The sequence below is a fragment of the Tyto alba genome, unplaced genomic scaffold (assembly GCF_018691265.1).
Source record: "Tyto alba isolate M040663 unplaced genomic scaffold, T.alba_DEE_v4.0 Super-Scaffold_39, whole genome shotgun sequence".
NCBI lineage: Eukaryota > Metazoa > Chordata > Aves > Strigiformes > Tytonidae > Tyto > Tyto alba.
The window spans coordinates 7,023,317-7,041,140 of NW_024881314.1; the positions used below are offsets into that span (position 1 = coordinate 7,023,317).

General features: G+C 44.4%; 1 protein-coding gene across 19 annotated transcripts in view; it reads right to left on the minus strand.

Moving 5' to 3' along the window:
- CACNA1G (calcium voltage-gated channel subunit alpha1 G) overlaps positions 1 to 17,824 on the minus strand; it is a 149,950-nt gene that overhangs the window by 16,286 nt on the left and 115,840 nt on the right. For 8 of the 19 annotated variants that reach the window (XM_033002244.2, XM_033002242.2, XM_033002239.2 and 5 more), the window contains 9 exons: positions 16,703 to 16,753; positions 10,686 to 10,837; positions 8,146 to 8,255; positions 6,962 to 7,095; positions 5,718 to 5,788; positions 5,364 to 5,442; positions 5,166 to 5,287; positions 3,875 to 4,219; positions 1,413 to 1,553 (listed from right to left, as the gene is read on the minus strand). In XM_033002244.2, coding sequence (XP_032858135.2) covers positions 1,413 to 1,553; positions 3,875 to 4,219; positions 5,166 to 5,287; positions 5,364 to 5,442; positions 5,718 to 5,788; positions 6,962 to 7,095; positions 8,146 to 8,255; positions 10,686 to 10,837; positions 16,703 to 16,753 — 1,205 coding nt within the window. The remainder of the gene's footprint in view (positions 1 to 1,412; positions 1,554 to 3,874; positions 4,220 to 5,165; positions 5,288 to 5,363; positions 5,443 to 5,717; positions 5,789 to 6,961; positions 7,096 to 8,145; positions 8,256 to 10,685; positions 10,838 to 16,702; positions 16,754 to 17,824) is intronic. The other 11 variants (XM_033002247.2, XM_033002246.2, XM_033002243.2 and 8 more) reach the window with 5 other exon arrangements.

Here is a 17,824-nt window from a genome sequence, read left to right on the forward strand (position 1 = left end):
GTGAACAGAAAAGCCAAAATGTAAACAAAACATCACCCCCCCACACACTTCAGCCTCCCCCTCTCCCAAAATTGAGTTTGAAGCCATCAAAACATTTTGTTGGGAACATTCAACCGATTTATACGGGTTTTAATTACGGGGGAGGGGGGAAATAAAATAGCTTAAATTTTAAAAGAAAAAGCCATTGCAAACTGGAATGCAATATTTTTTCATTACAAAAATGTCAAAACAAAACCTTTTTTTTTGCTGTAGCAGCACTTTATGGTGAAAAATATTGTGATGAAAAATTTCCAACCAGCTGAGTTTCATACTGACCCTCTGCTTTCCCCGCCAAAGCTACCGTCTTTATTCCTCTGGTAATTCTTAGAGGCAACCACTTCCTATAGCTTAATAGACCTCAATCTGGAAAGTGATATGCAGCAATCAGAGGGAGACATGTTATCCCACTATATAAAGATCTGCAGTAGGATTTCATTTTACCTAAGCTTGTTCCTTTCCTTTAATGAACCACCGAGTTGGATAATTTAGAGTGTCAGTGAGCTCATAAATAAGCACACTGATTTAACAAGAAAACTTCTGCTATTTTTAGCCAGAAAGGGAAACAAAATAGATCAAGAAATATGGAATTTTCTCAATTCCAACTGCAGGAAAAAATAGGTATGCTTGAATTATTATTATGGACACTGCTGTGATTTAGGGAAAATATTTGCTTTAAGGAATAACACGCTTGAGAAAGTAGGTATTTTATTCTAAGAAGTAAATTAACTAATTTTAAACAAGTATTACAGCCCCTGTTCAGGAAAGCACTGGAGCACACGATTACTTAAGTACATCATTAAGGGCTGCCTCGCCTTCTAAATTCAGTTTAGATCAGAGATGAGGATCTAGTTTACAATGACCCACTTGAAAGAAGACTCAATAGGAAAATCATTCAAAACTGGATTTTCATGCAGTGTAAGTAGGCACAAAATGTAGAGACCATTTTATGATCCCCACCAGCTCAGGCTCTGCTCTGGGCAAACCTCACACCATACTCCGGGCTCTGCAGATGTGTCCTGACATTGCTGCAGAGCCCTGGTTAGGAGCAAGAAGCCAAATACAAGAGTCCCACGGAAGGATGGAGACAGGATCTTGTGCATTTTCCCTACAACACTCGTGAACAGTAAATTCCAATGAAAAACTTCTTAATGTGTTGAAGCGGGAAACTCAGAGCCTGTAATTTTCCTCTTGCATTGATATACAACATCATAAACCAAGATATTATCTCAACTCCCACAGAAAAAGCCAAAATGACTTACGCTTCAAAATCCCTGTGACTACATTACATAAAGTAAAGAACTTTAACTCTCTATTAAAGGTTTCAGTCAAATCGAGTTTGGATGGAGACTTCGCAGGAAATTAGGAATATTAACCTGGTTCTCAGAGTTGTAATATTCGGGAGCTGGGAGGGCATAATGATGGTACACAGAGCCTGACAGGTTGTCCATCAGCTTCAGCTCTCCTTCCAGAGATTCCTGGATCAGCAGTGATATGGTATCAAACAAGTGCCTTTCCTAGGAGGGGTGGTGTATAGCATGCAGAAAGATAGAGCAAGCCAAAAGGAGAGGAGAAAAAAAACAAAGAACAGAGACAGAAAGAAAAAAGGACAGTGTATAAAACCCAACAAACAAAAGGGAAATAAAAAACAGAATTGGGGCGGGGTGGGAGGGAAGAGAGAAACATTCAGGGAGAACAGCAGTAACAGAAACAACGGGACAGGAGAGGTGAGGCAGGAGAGGAGAGAGAACAGTGCAGTAATATCACGGTGAGCAGTGACAGCTTTCTCAGACATTACTAGAGACGGGGCCGACGCCGGCTGTCCCGGGAGCGCTCAGGACCCTCCTCGGGGACAATTCTTGCTCTCAGCAAACACAGCTGGTTACTCCTGGGATCTGAGCTGTATAGTGGGGCTGGTATAGCAGCATCTTGATACTTGGTGCTGTGAACTTCTACAGGACACGAGGGCTGTAAGGTTTCTATACCCACTGTCCGCATTCTTGAGCAAGACGTAATATTTGACACCTAAATCCATATCCAGGGGTCACATAAATTCAAATAACCTTACTCGAAGAGGAGCTGAGCATCCTGTCCATAAAAGCTGCAGATGTCCAGGATGGACACGTCAGGTCACTAATTCATGGGCCAGACATAGGTTGAGGTGCCTCAGTTGTCCTGGCCAAATTCACACCAGCTGGCCACAGCACAGACAATGGGAGGTTATACAGAGCAGGGTCTGGCTTTTGCAGGCAGCGTGGGAGCAATTTAAAGGTTGCACTTTTCACGTAGGGAATGCCTACTACATACAATGGAATGAGGGCTGTCATTACAGTCACACAGCACACAGTGCAAAAATCCTGGGGAATAGGCAAGCAGAAGAGCATGCTGACCACATGTCCTTGCACGGTCATGTCCTGGGAATTGTATTCCTCTGCTATCGTGCTCAAGCATCAGATTTTTTCTGAAGATTTTGTCTGGGAGAATAAATAGCCGGAATAAAATCTCCCAGAGGTTTTTGAGGCTTCTGTTTGAGTGAAAGAGCAAGAAGCACACTCTGGAGATTACGACTAGAATAAGCCCTCCCCAAAGCCACCTTCAGAGACGGCAGGTTTAAGCAGCTGAAGAGCTGAGGGTACCTTTTCCACTGATTTGTCTTGCAATTTCTCTCTTTGCCAGTGTGAGGACTGATGCAGGACAACATTGCCGAGGACAATTTGCCAGTACTCTGCTTAACATGTACAACAGCAGTTGGGACATGTTGTTTCTTTCTAGAGGATGTAATGAGTCTGGATTTCCCCATATTGCCCTGAACTCCTTTTTCCCGTGCCAAAGAGCAGCCTTGGACTCCATCTCAGACATCACTGACTCCTAATGGCACCAGAAATTTCCAGTAGCTTAAGAACTGAAACAAAGCTTAAGCAGGGATTTACTCTTTTTTCACCCTTGGACTAAAGATCATAAATGAGTTTTTCATGCATTAGAATACTCATTAGTCCACCCCAGGCAGAAGCCAAGATAGGCTGTTGTGAAATCATGATGTAATAAAAGCTAATGAGGTCTGTGTAGAGTTTAACCCAATTTGCAATCAGCTAAGACTAAAAAAAGGCTGGACTGTTTTTTCTTGTTTAATTCCAGTTCAGTTCCCTCCCGAAGGACCTGTCTGGGTCTTGACCTCACCTCTCAGTCCTCAAACTGCGTCTTCATCCAGAAACTGTGCTTTAGAGAGACTTGTTGCAGCTCGTAGCAGCTACCACATTACAGCCCTTCTCCAGCACTGCTCCTGCTGGTGGGAGTTTTGCCACCAGTTCTGGTAAACTCAGGTTTGAGTCCCCTCTGGATTATTCTATTGTTAAAATAATCTTTTTTTTACAGACTTGACTGTGTGGATGGATTTTAAATTGAGGTTACATAAAACAAATTTAATACTTAAGCAAAGATTAGCCAAGTTTTATTCCTCTTTTATGTTGTGGTTCATGGTCTGCATTAGAAAAGCAAACACATTATGCTCATGATTTTGCTATCACAAAGGACCTAGCCCAAACTCTGCATTAGAGAAAATTTGGAGCTAGGTCTGAACTTGGTGGCTTGGACATATCTCCAGAGCAAATTGCAAAGCTCTCTACCTCTGAACAGATGCAACAGGTAGTCTGGAGACCTGCCTAGGGTCTCTTCCCTGGAGCATCAGTTCCCACACCGTGCAACAGTCAGCCAGCAGACAGCGAGGAATACAAGCCCCGGACGTATGGTACACCCAGTCCTTCAGTAACTGTCTCGTGCATGTCTTGCCCTAGCAAATATGCAGGTGAAGCCCTATTCACCCTCCAACTGAGATTCTCACCATAGGGTAAGCTAATGAGAGCTGAGAATCCACCTTGATTTGCATGGGATTGGTACATCCTCGGGGGCTCTCGGGTCTCTCTCCACCAGCACCTCCTGTCCACGCAAAGATGTCTGAGGGGCTGTGTTGGCCGGGGGTGATTGTCTTCATTTCCATCTCCAGTTCTGCTTCAAGCTCTGCCTCCTCCTTAGCCTCCTTGTTGCTCTCTTCCAAGTGCTTCATGAGCACAGCGATCACCACGTTCACCAGGACAAATTGGGCCGTCAGCACGAAGGAGACGAAGTAGATGGGCGAAATGACGGTGTTGTAACAGGTGGACTCCTGGTCACAATCTCGCAGTGTGTCCTAGAAACAGGGAGGAAAAGATAGAGGGATGTGAAGCGGTTCCAGCATGGATTTCGGTCTGCTGTCTGGTCATCTGGCTGCAATGGGTTCTCCTTTCATGAAGAAAACTAAGAAGACTGGGCAAATTTCATGTTGAGAATAGCAAAATACTTGACAGTAAAACCTTTCATTTCTGTCCTAGTCACCACAAGCAGGCTTAGAGGAAATTGTCCTTGGTGTGTGCAAGAACAGGTATCGACACCCTGCAGCTCCTAACGGAAAGGATGTTTTACCAGGTTAGAGACCAAATACATGAGCATGTGACAGATCCGGGGCAAAGCAGGGTGCAGCTACAACCCATCAGCTATCCCACAGCAGCTGGGCTTGCAGACACTACTTCCTCAAGCTCACCCCCTGTCATTAAGAGTTTGGCCACCTAATGATCCTCATGGGCTACAGATGGAGGGAGGAGTGATTCCTTTGGACTAGTTAACACCCTGGGTATTCATAGACCAGCTTTCTTCACAATAGCATGCCTTTATGGCTGTCCCCTAAGAGAGACTCTTTCTCTCAGAAACTGGGGGTTTCCCAGAAAAACAAAACAAAACAAAACAAAACAAAACCACAAATACCAACAACAATAATAGTAACTGGAGACTTTTAAGGAAAAAAAATAAAACTAATGCATGTCACTGAGCTGAACTCACGTTTCACTTGAATGATGAGTACCTTTAATTTTTCCCCTTATTTTAAGTTGCTCTCATAGGTTAAAAAAAGGGAATATATGGAGTATTCCAGGCACCTGCAACCATAGGCACCACATTGTTGGGAGGGAACAGAATTAGAGACTTTGCCCAGTGCACAAATGAAGAGACCAGCTCACTGCAGCATCGTTACCGATCTGGAGCAGAGTGGATGGCTTCATTAAGCAATTAAAGGCAATACTAATTTTCCATGGGTCTTTTACCTTCATTATCCCATTCCAGTTGTCTCCCGTGGATACTCGGAAGAGAGTCAGAAAGGCCATCCCAAAGTTCCTGAACGTGGCGTGCCGTCCCAGCCCCTCGCAGGGGTGCGTGTCATCGCACTCTGTGGGACCAAGCACAGCCATGAGACCCCTGCTCACACACCGCTCCCACCCTTCCACCGGCACGGCGAGACTCACCCAGGTCTCCAAACAGCTCCACTCCAAGAGCTGCAAATATGAAAAACAACAACATGAAGAGAAGACCCAGATTCCCCACCTGGAAAGAGAAAAAGAAATGGGGGAAAAAACACAAAAAAAGAACATTCATTGATTTTTTTGTTCCAGACCTGTTTCTTGCTGCATTCTTTAATCCAAAACTTAAATTGCTTCAGGGGAAAAGTGACCTCAATGTGAGGACTGTATCTCAGACTGTGCTTCGGAAGGGAAATGTGATTCTCTAATGACAGTAAAGATAAAATGATTAGCATTCCTCTGCAATAGGAAATTAGCTCTGGGCCAGAGGAGATCTGGTTTGATATGGCAGTGGGTTACCTGAGGCAGCGCTTGCATCACGGTGTCCAACAGGGCTCTCATCCCTACAGCCATCTTCAGCAACTTCAACACTGCGGAAAACATGTTCGTAATATGGTAACGGCAGCGTTAGCACGGAGGCACAAACTCAGTCCCTCTCCCAGGAGCCACAGATTATAGGAAGAGAAATGTGAAACCATGTCAAGTGTTCTCCACTAGCCACTATAGTCCCTGGCCTTTTTTATATAACTTTTGGTTGCTTGGTTACTATTAAAATCCCGTGAATAGCAGCATCGCCTATCCTGAGACTTGGAGAGAGCGTTATTGTTCTGCCTGGATTTTCCTTTCCCCACTTTATCCGTCAGACCCATCTCCTTTCTCTGGTTATCGTGAGCAGCTACTTTCCCAGCCCTGGGGCTACTTTCCCACTTCCATAGGCTACCCACTTTCATACATGATTCACCAAGGAACTGATTTACACATCTCTTCCAGAAGGTTGCATTTCCAATTGGAAACTGCATGTATTTTTAATTCTGAAAGGGATCCAATGCATGGGAAAAAAACACTTTTTTTTTTCCCCCTTAAGACACAGCAGCATTTCATTTCTCCTCCAGTTCCTTTTTTGCTTGCAATCAGAGCAATTATGTCTCAGAGCACAACACTACCCTTCAGGAGGGCCTGGGAGTACTTTATTAAGGGCCTGAGCACTCACATTTTATGTCTTCATCATTTGGCCCTGAGACCTCCCTGTGCTGAAAAATCAGGCCCTGAAGAAGCTGGCTTCCCAGCTCGGGTACGTGTCATTACAAGTCTGAGGGGACAGATGGATGCAGAGTGACAAGGCATGCTTTGTCACCAAGTGGTGAGATGCAAAGTCCCATGGGAAATTAAATTTATTAGATGCTTGTCTTTTAAAGCCAACATTCTTGAGCTTGGGTTCTCTGATCCCCGTTAGAGACGGCTTTGATTTGACTGGCATATTTTTTCCAGGTACATCTCTGGGAATTACAGCCACAGATACTTCTCCTTTATTTCTAAGCCTTCAAGTCCTCTTAAGATAGAAACACATGGTCAGTTGGCTCAGCTTTTTGGCCTCTCACAAGTATTTTTCCCCATTGTTCTTTTATTTGTTTACAGCCTGTTGATGCCAGAGCTATGCACATTGTGATGGGGATGTGCCCCAGAACCGTTTCCCAACACTTAACTCTCTCCTGAAGGGGACCCTCCGCCTCAAACACAAGTCAATTCTGATTTATTCATCTCACCTCGAGCAATCCTGAGAACCCTCATGATTCGGATAATAGTGGGGTTAATTGGTAGCGAAGCGTTCACCTCGATTTCTTCCAAAGTGATGCCCATGATAGACAGCAGCACAATTGCCAGATCTAATTGGTTCCATCTGGAGACAACACAAAATGAAGTTTAACATCTACTAAGAAGCTGGCAAGGCAAGGTAGCTTGTTTCACATGAATTCCAGTCATTTCAATGGTTCTAGCACTCAAATGAATCTGCAGCATTTTTCTGAGGGTATTATACAAAAGCAGTTATGTTATGAAATCATTATAACTAATGCATCTCATTAGAAAATCAGCCAATTCCAAAGATATTCTTGACTGAGGGGAAACAGAAACAAAAGCTGGGCAGTTTTCTACCCAGAGGCTGCAGACCTCAGGGGAGACACTGCAGTGTCTGTCTGGCCACTTCTAGACACACTTGTGGACCTCAGCGTGGAATCTGCCCTAGAAAGAACTGGACCCCATGTCTAGTCCTTGCAATAAAGATCATGCTGGGTGAAGGAAAGACCCCAGGGATTTGTGCCAGGTTGGAGAGAGGCATAATTCCAGCATGGACACCCAAAACGTGGGGAGAGGGGTGGGACCATCCCCTGGCTGCTGAAGGGCTTGTGTCAAATCCTGCTCAGTGCCAACGCTCTTGGCATTAACACTGAAGGAGGTAAAAATGGGAGGAGAAAGATTCACTAAGGGCACAAAAATTTGTATTGTGAGATGAGAGAGTGAAAATATAGAAAAAGAAGCAATTTCATCTGCTGCTCCACAACTGCATAAAAAGAGGTCCCTTTTCTCTTTCATTTCCACTCAGGACCAGATTCTCTCTCTTGGCATAAATTCCGTCACATCACCAGGTTCTCCTAATTATATGGCCATGCAACAGGTGTGAGAAGAGAACCAGCTGCTTGGTGCAAGACTTGCTTCTATTTTGTCCACTCCCAAAGGCCAAAGTGGTGCAATCACACTTCTCGGCATGCACGATCCTTCCTGCAACTCGCATCCCAAGCCTCCGCCTACCCAGGTTTCAATCAGTCACACCAAAAAGCGTTCACATGTGTCAGACTGACATCACCGGGAAGAGCATCGGGGTCCAGGACACCGAATTTCTGTCTCCAGAAACCTGCTGCCACCCCTGCGGTCAAGACGGAGCTTTTGTTACCTGTCTTGGAAGAAGCGACGAAACCCAAAGGCGATAAGCTTGAAAACAGACTCCAGGACAAAGATAACGGTGAAGATGTAATTGCAAATCTTCAGGGCTTCATCAAGAACCTGGGATGTGGACACAGGACAGGGGTTAGATGCTTAGCTGTGCTAAGGAGCTTTGCTGCCAGCAAACCTGCCCTCCTCTTCTTTCACCAGTTACTCATTTCCAAACTACAGATAAAAGGCTTCAACCGCAGGCTCCCTCCGATGACAAATGTCCCAGGGAAAAGTCCCAGTACTTCAGGGAGTGCACAGACTGCATTTCTGCCTGGCCCCAACCCAGCTGATATAATTCACAGGAGGGGCTGACACAAACCCAAGGCACAACTCAAACCCCACGGCAGTAACACAGCCCCAGCTGGGATCGCTTGGGTGACTGGTAAGAGCTGCTGCATTTGCAGGTGTCAGCAGCACAAAAAACCTCATGCTTTCAGCAGAAAGCTGAATTTCATCCCACTTGCTCATTTGTGCAATGCTGCAAGAGCCGTGGGCTGGCCAGGTCCATGCAAGCGCTGGCCAAATGGCTTCTTTGTGACAGCCTGTCATTTACTCCTCACCTTGAGCTTTTGGCAAGGAGCAGAAGAGAGGGATGGCATGCCAGCAGGAGCAAGTGCTCGGGTTTTCCTCTGCCCACCCTTCCCACTGCAGATGTCACAGCCTGGCCATTAACTACAGGTGCCTCCTGGCTGGGACAAGTCTTGCACAGTCAGCCATTAAGGCACGTCAGAGGTGATTTCATCCCAAAAGTCCTGCTTGTGAAGAAGCACTGTGGTAGCAGCATCCTGCATTGCCTCTTAAGCAACGTGCATTGAATTTCTCAGTGCTGGCAAACGGGATGTTAATAACTGTGTCCAGAACACTGTCAGGGAATGTGGGAAATGGCAACAGAGTGCTCTCAGACCAAAACCAAGACTTTCTGAGCCCCAAGGGGGAGAAATCATAGTAGAAGGGGTTTAAGACACACGCTCTGCCTTCACGCTACAGTTTAGCTTCAAGCATCTATGGACAAAAAACCACCTCACCTGCCTGAGAAGTACAAGCCCAGCCATCAAAGCAAGCAGTGGTTCTGAACGAGCCTCCCTGTTGTACCGCAGGGGATGTGAGCTCTGCCAGCAAATGAGTATATTTAATTGGCAAAAGCAGATTTTGCCCAGTAGCTCTTTGCTCAGACCACCTCTACGGACACTGCAGCCCATCGTCTCTATGGACAGCCAAGCTGGGATCTCATCCACAGGGCATCCCAGGCTATCCCACCACCAACCTCTTTCAGCACCAACACACCAAGCAGTCATTAGTTTGGATATAAAGCTCTCTGGTACATTTAGCTTTTTAAGTATCTGTGACATCCCAGCCATCAGTCACCCAGACCAGAGCGATTTTGGGGCTCTGATTCAGCAAGACTCTCAAGCATGTGCATGGCTCTAACTGTGCTGTCATCTCAGCACAGCCCAAGCTTAGAGTTATTACCCAGATGCTGCATACCAGAGGCTTAGAGACAAAATGTTATTTTCCTAAAGAAAATTAAAAACAAAAGCCTGCCCAACATTTTTATAATACAAGAGAAAATGTAGCTGCAAAACGACTGCGGTAAGACGCACACCCTAGAGCGATTCCAATACAGGCTCCTTAGCCAACAACCTTTTTCATCACCAAATGACTGAATCATGCAATGAGCCTTCCAGGGTATTTAAAGGTGACCTGAAAAGAAAAAATTAATTGGGCTTGTGCCCTTTCACTTTTTGGCTTCTTTAGGATAGGCTGGAGGATATTTTCCCCCTCGCTTCCATGTCTTAGTTGCTTGGATTTTTTTACATTAAGTATTCAAGTCCTGTCTAGTCTTAAAGAATATTTCCTCCTATTGTGTTATATTTATTCATTCTGAAAGTGGCTAATAAAAATAAGTACAAGTTATATGGCAAAGGCAGCTATTTCCATTTCATTCTTACGCACAAGAGACTTGACATCCCAGGACAGGCTGTATTTATTTTCAGAGTATGACAAAGACCCAGGAATTTAGCGCACTAATATATTAAAATGTATTTTAAAGAACGACATGAAATCCAGTGCTTGTGCAAACTGGGCCCTGTGGGATATTGTGGATTTAGAAGAAACTTTGCAAAAAGCAACATTTCACAAATTCTTCTTACCTTTTTACCCTTTTCTCCTTTTTTTGGTGGAAAGCCTAAGTCAAATGGAAGATTTCAATGACAATTGTGTCTAGCAAACCAAACAAACCTTCTCCCATCCTCATTTTCAAAGCAGTCCGTTTGCACTTAACTAGAAGGGAGAGGTGCAATGGGATCCAGGTACCAAAAGCCATAGTTTGAGCTAGAAGCCAGCCGCAGGATGGGTACACTCCACAGGGCAAAGGAACGGGTCGGGCACGGTGAACGGGGGCCCTGAGGTCTAACAGCAAAACTGGCCTTAACTCTGCCCATCAGCACATCCTACGGTGGCTGAGATTGTCCCCCCCTGCTTTCCCTCCCCGCTCAGTACCTTCGGCTGCTGGTAGTGCTCCATGGCCATGGTGATCACGTTGAGGCCGATCACCCCGGTGATGAACAAGTCCAGGTAGTGGCTGGTGCACATCTGGTGGATCAGGAGGCGGAAGCGGGAATAATCCGAATAGTAGGGCTTACACTGTGCTTCTGCAGCGGGGAGGAGGAGAGCGGAGAGGCACGTCAAGTCATTTCTCTGCATCTTTCTGAAGTCAATGCACCCTCACTTTCCAACTCCAAAGATGATAAATTCTAGACCGATTACAGGAACATGCTGGTTTTTTTATTTCCTTTTTTTTCTTGCTGGCATTGTTACCATTTTTAATACACAGCAGGGCTCTCGTCATCTTACATCCATTAAACATCTTCAGTGGGACATGCGCTATACTCAGCCTTATGGCATCAGGGATGAGGTGATCTGGGACTATTGTGCTGCTAATGAATGTTTTCCCTGTAGGGAAATTTAAATTAAATTTAAATTAAAACAACAATTTTTGTTTCTGTTGATCTTAAAAGTCCCCAGAGTATCTGAAAACCCAATTAACGGTCAGATATTGGAGACAGATTTTACTAATGATGGCTTAAAAATACAGGCTATTGAGTTAGAGGTGGTCTTTGAAAGAGAAGTATTTGAGACATATTATGTTCTTTGCAACAAACTGTAGAGAGAACAAAATTCAACACTTTGACTGCCAGAGCCCTGAAAAATGGTCCATAAAAACACCAAGGAAAACTGATCAGTCAGCCTTAGCGATTAGAAAATAACGATCCTCCATTTAGGCAAGATTATCAAAGTACAGATTTCACTGTTTAACTCATTCCCATGTTCGGCTGCCTCAGGGATGACACATGTTCTTTAGACCCCGAATGTTCCTACAGATAAACTCATTTACTCACCTAATCTCTAATGTGAAAATGCCAAGGCTGAGTATATAATTCAGTACAATTTTCAAGGAGGCATTATAATGCAGATTGAAGTGGAAAGGACTGTCTTGAATATGTCAGAGTATAATATTACTCTCATAATTAGATGATCAACTGGTTATGAAAATTATTGAGCTGTAAGAATTACATGGCTTGATATTTAGTGCTGTTGAGCAAATGTATAGTTTGATACATTATTTTGAGCAAAAATTTGGGCAGAATGAAGCCACAAAGCACAGGTTTGGGTTGCCCTCCAGGAAAACTAATTTCAGAAAATTAAATTTTGTCTAGAAATAGAATTCACTTTGTCAATAGCCAATGACATTGCAATCAAACCCACAGATTTAATGGTTTCATGTGCTCCCTGCTTCATATCAGGATCCTGAAAAATCAGAGAACTTTTGTTTTTGCCATAGAGACAGACCTTTCCCTTATAGCCCAGAGACCAGAGAAACAAATCACTCAGCAGTTTTATTCTGTAGGGGTTTGGAACACCCAAAATTCTGCTTCAGTGTCAACAAATGAAAGTCAGTATTAATATTCACTTTCTGATCTGCAGTGTGCTTTAGGTGATCTGTACCTGAGTGCTAAAGCATGATATCAATGAAAAGGTCTATAAAATGAATTTTCATGCTGAATCTATTGAATGCTTACAAAAAAGCAGACTGGTAGCTGCTGACTCATAATAGTTTGTCAGATATTTCAGAATCTGCATAAATCTCCATAAAGTCAAGATCTCTCTATCGCATTATGCTAAATTATGAGTAGCAAATTAACTGAAATGTTTGAATACAATTAGGTTAGGAATAGGACCTATTTTTATGAACCAACTTATCATCTCAGAAAGAAACACCATCATAATTGGATCACTAACTTCTTCTACATTTATGTATAATTCACATTCAAAAAGAAAAATGTCAATGTTTCTGCCTTTTTTTGCAATGGATTTACTTATGAATAATTACACTGGAATTCAAATTATTTCTTAGCTTTGATTGACAGGTAATTCCAAATCCTACAGAATAGCACCGATGCCGTTAGAATAGAGAGAGGATTTAGAAAGAGGTTGTAAAATGTCTCCTGTGCAGGGCTCCTGCACCTGGATTAGCCAGTGCATGACCTTATAAGCAGGGTTGCTAATTGTCCATGTGTCCGCAAAGGCTTCTTCCCCTTCGCGCCCCCTCTCCAAAACCCCAAAGCTCGTTTTCACCTTTCCCAGCACATGCCCACAAGTTTCCACAGCCAAATGTCTCTGGACGCTGCTCTCACAGATGCCCGTGCAGCCTGAGAAAATTACCATCAGTAAGTGTTTCGTCCTTCCCTGTTAACTTTGTTAAGAGGGGATTTGTCAACCCTGGTTATGAACCATGCCACCACTCGCTTCACCGGTCTCTGCGTGCCGGCCATGCATATTAGTGCGATACAGATATTACTGCGAGATGAACCACACCCAAGCTCGCATGCTGTCCGAGGACTATAGATAAGTACCTGCTGTGTCTAGGTGGGCAGGGAACTTTCTGAACAGATAAACAATTTTCTTACTATTGTATAAATACCATTTATTTAACCTGACCTGCACAGTTCTGCAGAGAAGTTGGGTGTTGCTCTTGTATAATTATCCAGACACAAAGCCCATGCCCCCTATCACACAGGGTAATTTCTAATTGTTGCAGTAAAGTTCTAAACAATACCAACATCTTGGGAAATACAGACATCTGTTAAACTCCAGGTGGTGAACTTCACAACTAACACAACACCACATTACTGTACTGTTACAATACACTGTGTCAAGAACAACAAGAGCTCTGGGTTAGTCTTGGTTATTACTGGAAAGGTTAACTTGTCTTCCCGGCACACATGGCGTTAAAGAAAAGAGGAGGAGAGCAAACGAACAAAAGAATTGGCAGAATGAGAATGTGAGAAGATGGGGAAATACAGCAAAAGCCCACTACAAGACACCAGGCTGGTAAACAGGGTGTAAATCAAGCTGCTTCACCGTGGCTGGAGGCCAGGAGTGGAGGAGAGGGAGAAGTCACTCAAATTTAGATATTGTCACCCTGGAGAAAATCAGCTCAGACAGTAGAGCCTGAGCAATCTCCTCCCGACCCAGGCAGGAAGGAGATTTTGCAGCTGGCTGGGTGCTGGTTTGGGAGAGTCACACCTGCCCTGGGCACTGGTGGTCTAAGGAGACCGGACCGGTGAGGGGAGCGGGTGCCTGGCAGGGCGGGCACTTGGCTTCAGCTCATCCTTGTTACGGGCTCTCAACTCAAGCTGTTTCCCAAGCAGATGTTCTGTACTCCTCTCGGCATCATCCTGCGGGATTACAACTGATCCCCTTCACAGGGGCTGGGAAGGGGAGTGTGGCAGCCTCAGGCCGTGTCCTGGGGTACCCAAACTCACCGCTGTCCTCTCCTGCCCCTTTGGAAAGGCAGTGACCATTGCTGCTGCCGGGTAAACATTTCCCATTCCTAATCCCGCTCTGACTTCTCCCTTCAGCCTTGATGATCACAGCCCAGGTTTGGGGCATTAAGCTCCGTGCTGCTGTTCATCTCAACTAGGTTGTGACCTGCGACACGACACTGGTGACCAGTAAAGCGGTGCTGGGGGCAGCCCCATTTTCTGCCGAGCGGTGCCACTGCCAGCTCCCAGAGAGTCCCAGGGCTTGGCCAGCTCCACAGGAGATGGGGCTGGGGCCGCTCTCTTCCCATCAACTGCATTTTCTTGGGGGGAATTGGGTTGGGCACGTGGATCCAAAATCTCTCTGAATAGTGGCTGCGTCCGAATATAGCCCTGTCAAGAGAGAAATTGCCACTTTCCCCGAGGTGGCTTTCGAGCCGGAGGTGCGTGGGCACGGGAAATTGGAATTCACGAGAATGGGACAATTCCATTACTGTCTCCTCCAGTTTCTTCCTTCTCATATAATAAGGGAATTAACTACTTTGCAGGTCTGAGTATATCTGGAGAACAGTTGCAAACCAGTGAGCAATGAGCCCGTGACGCAGCTGGATTTACAAACTGTATCAAGAATATTATTAGGTTAAAAAGTAGTTTGCTCTGAAAGAACTTTTTTTATTTAAACACAGCATTTTACTTGGCTTTTATTGTACTGAATGGATTTATTAAAAAAAAAAAAAAAAAGGAAAAATGGAAAATGATAAATTATTTCCACTGAGAAGATTCCAGTTGTGATAGAATGTAGACTTGGAAAAAAAAAGGAAAAAATAAAATTACAATATCTCACTAAGCACCAGGCAGCAGCGCGCACACACACACACACACAATACTACATCTTATCTTCACAGAAAGAGGAAAGAAACTCTCTGTAAGTGCAGAGATGTGTGGAAGTTTTGGGGTCACAACTCCAGATTTCTCATTGAACCACAGGAGGTTCATCTACAGCACCTGGGACCGATTTCCCCATATCCCCCACAGTCAGGTTCAGAAAGAAAATCCATTTATTCTCTCACACCAGTGCTTGAAGAGCAGCATGGTAGATTCACTACCACTGGATCCAAAGAAAAGACAACAAAAGGAAACACAAAGCACAGACCTGACAATCGCACACTTTTTAAAGTCAAACAGAGAGTCTTTCTGAGCCTGCATGGGATAACGGAGAGGTTTGAAATGAGTTCAGTGCCTTAAAAAGAAAATGAAATAAACTAGCCTTGATGTAGCTCTGTACGACTAGAAGAGGAATCACAACCAAATAAAAAGAAGAAAAAATAAACAGGTCCCCAAACCCAATGACAACACCACACCTTGTGCTGCCCTCGTTTTGCAGGAGAGGACAGGAAGCCTACCAAGAAAAGCAAGAATGAACTCAAAGAAATAAAAATACCAGAAATGGCAATGGGAAGGAGATTCAGGATTTATTAAAATATGCTGTGATAACTTCAAACAAGGCCTTAGAAATATAAGGTAGGAACCTCGGTCCTCCTGAGTTATCCTCTGCAGTGAAAGCCAATAGCTCTCACTTTGCAATTTTTATTTAATCAAAACTTCTTGCAATATGTGAGAGATGGATGGAGCTCTGCCCTCATCTCAAGCAGTGGGAACTTGTTCACAGGTGAGAGTTTTAACGGCACAATTTCTCTAGCATATTATTTTTGTCGAAAATTACAGCTATATTTGTTTCTATGTTGGCACCTCTTTAATTATTCAGGCTAATATTCTTAAGCTATGAATTAAACACAATGCTTGTCAGATCGAAACTTCTTCTAAAAATAAACAGAGCAAGGGACAGATATGCAGCCCTGAGCACCGTCCTGGCAAGGGGGGACGGGAAAGGGAGACGTGAGCGAGCCCTGGTCGGGGTGGCCAGGTCAACCCCCCAGCAGTGTTTAGCCCAGCTGGTCCATCCCCACTAGGACCTGGAGCATCTTTGAGGTGGCATCTTTATTTCTGTTAATTCACAAGATGCCTCACGGATCGAGCAACTCTCAATAAATACAAATAATTTACAATCTGGGCAGCACAATGGCTAAAGCCCATGTCCATGCTGAGGGCTGCTGCAGGGTTGATCGCTCTGTTAAAGCAGTGAGGGTCTGCAGCATGCTGAATTTTACCTTGCTGAAAAAATACTGAGTGTTCCTGAAGCACAGCATCTGTGCAGCAATAAGCAAGGGCCGGAGAAATAATGAAATAACCTCCTTAAGTGAGACTGCCTGCCTTCCAGAGACACTCCTGCAAATTATTCAGAGACTCCTAAGTTGGTGGTTGGAAAGCTAGAGTAAACAATAAAGGACCTATTTCACAGTCCAGTCATTATTCTCTAAGGAATAAAAAAAAAAAAAAAAAAAGAAAAAAAAAAAACACCATGAAAAGTCTGACAGTGTCTTAATGAAAACCAGAAAAAAAATAATACTGAAGAACATAACATGATCAAGGGGTAAATCAAGGGTTTGCAAGTGTCAGTCCTGAGCCAGGTCTGCAGACCTGCAGTTCAGAATGATATGCGTGTGCCATGAAGTAAGCAAACGAGCTTTGCACCACACACACGGTTTAGTGGGATGCCTCACAGCAGCGGTGGCCAGCCGTTAGTGACACAGCACTGCCATTCAAGTGGGACGAGACGTGCCGACTTCCCAGTACCTTGCACTGCACTGGCTGAGCTCTCCATTAATACATCATCCAGCATTAGATCTAAAAGAACGAAACGGCATTAATCACCCGGCAGGACACACGGCAAGACTTCCCTTCCCCTTCAGAGGTCCCTACGTCTCTCGGGCTCTCCATTGCATCTACTGGGAATGTTTCCTTGCGGGATCCTCTCCTTGTCCCTCGTGAAAGGTGGGGTCAGGTACACAGGCTCATCATGAAAAAGGAAGGGCTCTTGCGCTTCTCCCACATCACAGGTGGAGGACCAAGAGATCCCTGAGAACCCCCTCACTTAACGATGGTGAAGGAGAAGACGCTTCTGAAGGTGGACTCTGTATATATCCTGCTGGGCCAGCACACCTTACATCTGCCTACATCTCACCGAGCTGGGATCTCACATGCTTTTCTGGTTTTCAGATGTCTGATTGGGTAAATGCATTTGAAGAGTCTACAATTAAAAATGACTGCAACCAGTTAGATGTCTACATCTGTCCATGTCTGACATCCACAGGTTGGTTTGGGCATCTGAGGACAGTCAGGAAGCCCAGCTGAAAGGAACCCCCATGCAGTTGCTGGCATAATCAAATCCCTAGTCTTGGTATCATCTGCAAGTTCCTACCATGCAGAATGAAGCTGAGCAATGGCATCTGTTGCCTCCGAGGGCAAAGCTGGACACGGTCAATTAAAACCAATGTTTCTCTGAATGTGAATTGGGAAAACTGTTCTGAAGTGATTTGGAGGGCTTCATACTTTGCTCTTTAAAGGTTTTTATGGCGATTGAATACTCAGCAATATTTGATCCTCAGTAAAATAGCTGTTTATTGCCTCTTTAATTAGGCATTTCATAGGACTGAATGAATAACTGCATCTCCAAGGATGGTTTGTGATTCCTTCCCGCTGGGAAATTGCCCAGACTTATGTCTCTTCTTCATCTAGTTCCTCTAGCATTATAAATAAGGTCATTAATAATAACCAAACATTTATTTTTCTTCTACAGAAATGTCTGCTTTCCAAAACTGCAACTTTAAATAGGGATCTTTCTATCCAGCCTTTAAAGACATTTTTTAACTCATCAGCCTGAAACTATGTTTAGGAACTTGGACTGACTGAAAGAGC